General features: G+C 44.7%; 1 protein-coding gene across 1 annotated transcript in view; it reads right to left on the bottom strand.

Moving 5' to 3' along the window:
* The window catches only part of LAP3 (leucine aminopeptidase 3), an 18,780-nt gene extending 15,586 nt beyond the window's left edge, over nt 1-3,194 (bottom strand). The window contains exons 1-3 of the mRNA XM_015571858.1: nt 2,986-3,194; nt 1,339-1,393; nt 786-891 (exon numbers count right to left, since the gene is read on the bottom strand). Of these exons, the coding sequence (XP_015427344.1) occupies nt 786-891; nt 1,339-1,393; nt 2,986-3,161 (337 nt within the window). The 5' untranslated portion in view covers nt 3,162-3,194. The remainder of the gene's footprint in view (nt 1-785; nt 892-1,338; nt 1,394-2,985) is intronic.
* Nucleotides 3,195-3,516: the final 322 nt, after the last annotated feature.

The raw sequence follows: 3,516 nt of genomic DNA, 5'->3' as shown, positions 1-3,516 counted from the left end.
GAAGCGAAGTGTCCTAGTCACCAGGAACTTGCCAGATTAAAAATGACAAAGTGATGAGATGGAAATTACATCCAAGGGACTGGGCGAAGTCCATTATTAACGCAGCACTTTATTAAGATCAGGTCAGCAAAACTCCCAAATCAAAAGTATGACATCACCAGTCACCATGAACTTTGAAAGTACATTGAACAAGCATATATGATACACAGGGGGCCAAAGACCAATGGAGTTAATTCTCCCCACCCCAGCAATGCTGCTCACAGCTTCTTAACCAGCGTCTGCAGTGAGGGCCTCGGCCTGCCACTCAGCTCCGCGGGGACTCAGTGGCACCTACCTCAATGGTAAACCAGCCACACGAGGAGTTGGGGCCTTTGGCAACTAGTGATAAACAAGCACCCCACACTGTGCATCCATTTTCTCTGATTTGTAAATATGACTCCGTGTGGCTTCAAGTTGCATTAGAAAAGGGGAAAAATCAACACACCAGAGCTTTCTAGTAAAATAGAATCTCTGAGGTCAATACTGTGGGAATGAACAAATGGCCGTGAAACCTCCAAACACAAGCTAAAGAAATAGAAAAATAAAATTCCACAAGCTACCCGTTTGTGTCTAATATAAGGCCGAGCATGCTGGGTAAGGGAAATTGCACATGCAGATGAGTTATTTCTCTGTGGACGTTATAGGGGTGGTGATGGTCTGGGGACCAAAAGAGGGGAGACAGAGTAACCTTAAAGAGTAGATCCTTAGGAAAATCCACCAATATTAAGCCTTAAAAGGAAAATCACCTGCAACTGCCGCTCTGATGTTTTCTTTGCCTTCGTGCCAGTTTTCCTGGTCATCCACACCAACGCCCTTTTTGCCGAGGCCAACTACCACCACACTGGAGAAGTCCTGTTCCAGAAACACACAAAATCAGCCACTTTATGTCTTTAAAGCATTCATTTCCACAGGGAATGGTCTCTGAGGTCAACTACCATAACCTTAGCACATGGTAAAATCAGCGTCAAATTTGACTGCTGGGTTTTTTGAGTCCTGTACTTTGTTTAAATTTCCTAACATGTGTGTTTGAAAAGTAGAGGGTGAGGACGATCCTGTAAATAATGCTACTATGTGAGAGTGCCCCAACTCCCACAGCAAACAAAAGAGACCTGCAGATTAAGCGATACAAGAGAGGCGATACTTTCTGACAGCAAGTCACCTCTATACAATCTGAAACAATACTTAAGGCTTAATACTGGGACACAATCTGATACATTTTCTGCCCGGCCATGCAGTCACAGTCCTTGGCATATAGTAGGTGCTCACTAATGGTTTGCCAAACCTATCTTCATCTCATACCTCATGCAGACCATAAAAAGTTCGGGTTTTGCCTGCTTTCAGCGGAGGTCCAGATCTAAAACAAGAAGAAATAGTTGTTTAAAATATTAGTTTGCTCTGTTCATTTGAGAAGTGATATATACAGTGCCCAGCATGCTTCCGAGAATTTTCAATTGCATACATTTAACATTATTAAAATACTCCACTGCCAAAAATAAAAATAAAAATTTAAATTAAAAATAATACTCTGCTGCTTCTGTAAATTTGCTGCACTTATGTTTGTATCAAAATATAGAATTTTCTCGGGCCAGATTTCTCAGATGCAGCACTTCTAATTCTAGCTCAAAAACTACTTAGCATATAGATTATTAGAGTGAACACCAACTTATTTGAAAACAAATACAGAAAGCAATGCCGTGGATGGACATTGCGTGGCTGCAGAGGAGAGTGGAATCGTAATTCTTTTTAATAAAGACATCAACCTTAGGGGCCGGGCGAACTGCAGTGTGTTTGATGGGAGGTCATTTATGGGGGCTAATCTGCAAATGGGATACCAGGCAATTCCCAAACCAACCAGGTGGCAATGCTGAGAGTTATTGGTCAGGAAGGCCAGGCTGTTCTGCACTCTAACAGGTCAGCTTTGGGATTAATGAATTCATCAAGGCACAGGGAAGGCTGTCCGCTAGTGGATGACTGCTAAAAATTAAGTGGGGGTGCGAATTCTGTTATCCGATGATCAGGCAATTTCTCTCGTTATTAGACTACATGTATTAGATCCAAGAAATTATCTGTGATCTGAACAAGATGCACTTGCAGAGGCTTATGCTGACACTTCTACTCCTGCAGCTCGGGACTGGGAAACCCCAGTGTTTCCCCACCTTCTCCAGACGCTGGCGAATCGGAGAGAGGCCAAAATCTCAGGACCACCCGATTTACTGAATGAGAACCTGCATTCTCGCCGCACCCTCAGGTGACCGGCATGTACTCTAACATTTGAGAAGCCCTAAGCTCCAGATAAGCAACGCAGGGTGCAGCCCCCTTAGGCTGCCCTGAACTAGTCCAGCAACCTAGGTCTCCCATAAGCAAAGGGGAACTAAAGGAAGAAAGAGAGGCTGTGGGAAGGCGACCTGGTGGGTAGGATGAGGGTGGGGGGAAGTGAATCTGAGGCCGGAGGGTGGACTGAGGAAATCTAGTACTTTCCAGACGCTTCTGGGTCAGTCTTTCACAGTAACTCTGACTTCCCAGCACTGGAGACCCACCCATACTGAAGCACAAGGAACCAAAGTGCATTCCAGAGGCACCCGCTTTCACTTTCACTGACCCACAGTGCCCAGCATGCTTCCGAGAATTTTCATCTGCTAACAATAGAGCACAGAAGAAATACCCTATTTTTTAAAAATATATTTTATTGATTTTTTACAGAGAGGAAGGGAGAGAGATAGAGAGTCAGAAACATCATGAGAGAGAAATACCGATCAGCTGCCTCCTGCACACCGCCCACTGGGGATATGCCCGCAACCAAGGTACATGCCCTTGACCGGAATCAAACCTGGGACCTTTCAGTCCGCAGGCCAACGCTCTATTCACTGAGCCAAACTAGCCACGGCAGAAATACCCTATTTTATTTCAAGGCATTTTGAAACCTGGAACCTATAGGCAAATACTTACATGTTCAGAATTTCTCTCAGCTTCCCAGACACCAGTTTATCAAAATTCTCTCCTGCACTTGTAAACTGTGGCACATCATTTTCTTTTTCTCTGCTGTAGATTCCTAAAACAAGTCCCTGAAAATAAGAGGGGCGGGGGGATTTAATCTGGGTCCCCAAATCCCGGAAGGAGCACATAATTCCATGCAAACTGTGTCCCCATCAGAGAGAACAAAACCAAAAAAGCAGGTAGTACTGGGAGTCAGCTACACTCACATGCTGCCTACATGTTTCCAATTCTTGCCAAGCAAGACTGGAATTACTACGTATCCTGGGGCCTCATGGTCCTTTCCCAAGGGTTCTCACAACATAAAGGCCTTCCTTCACGGTCAAATAAGAGCAGAAAGGTGTTTTGTTTAAAAAAACCAATTCCATCTGCAACCAGGTCAGAGGGGTTCAGAACACGCCGCTCCACAATATGCCGAACTTGTCATATTACTTTGAGCTGCAGATACCAGGACTCGGGAGACAGAGGTAGGAAGGGCTTTCTACC

This window comes from Myotis davidii, unplaced genomic scaffold (assembly GCF_000327345.1).
Source record: "Myotis davidii unplaced genomic scaffold, ASM32734v1 scaffold204, whole genome shotgun sequence".
NCBI lineage: Eukaryota > Metazoa > Chordata > Mammalia > Chiroptera > Vespertilionidae > Myotis > Myotis davidii.
This window is presented reverse-complemented; position numbering and strand designations above follow the sequence as displayed.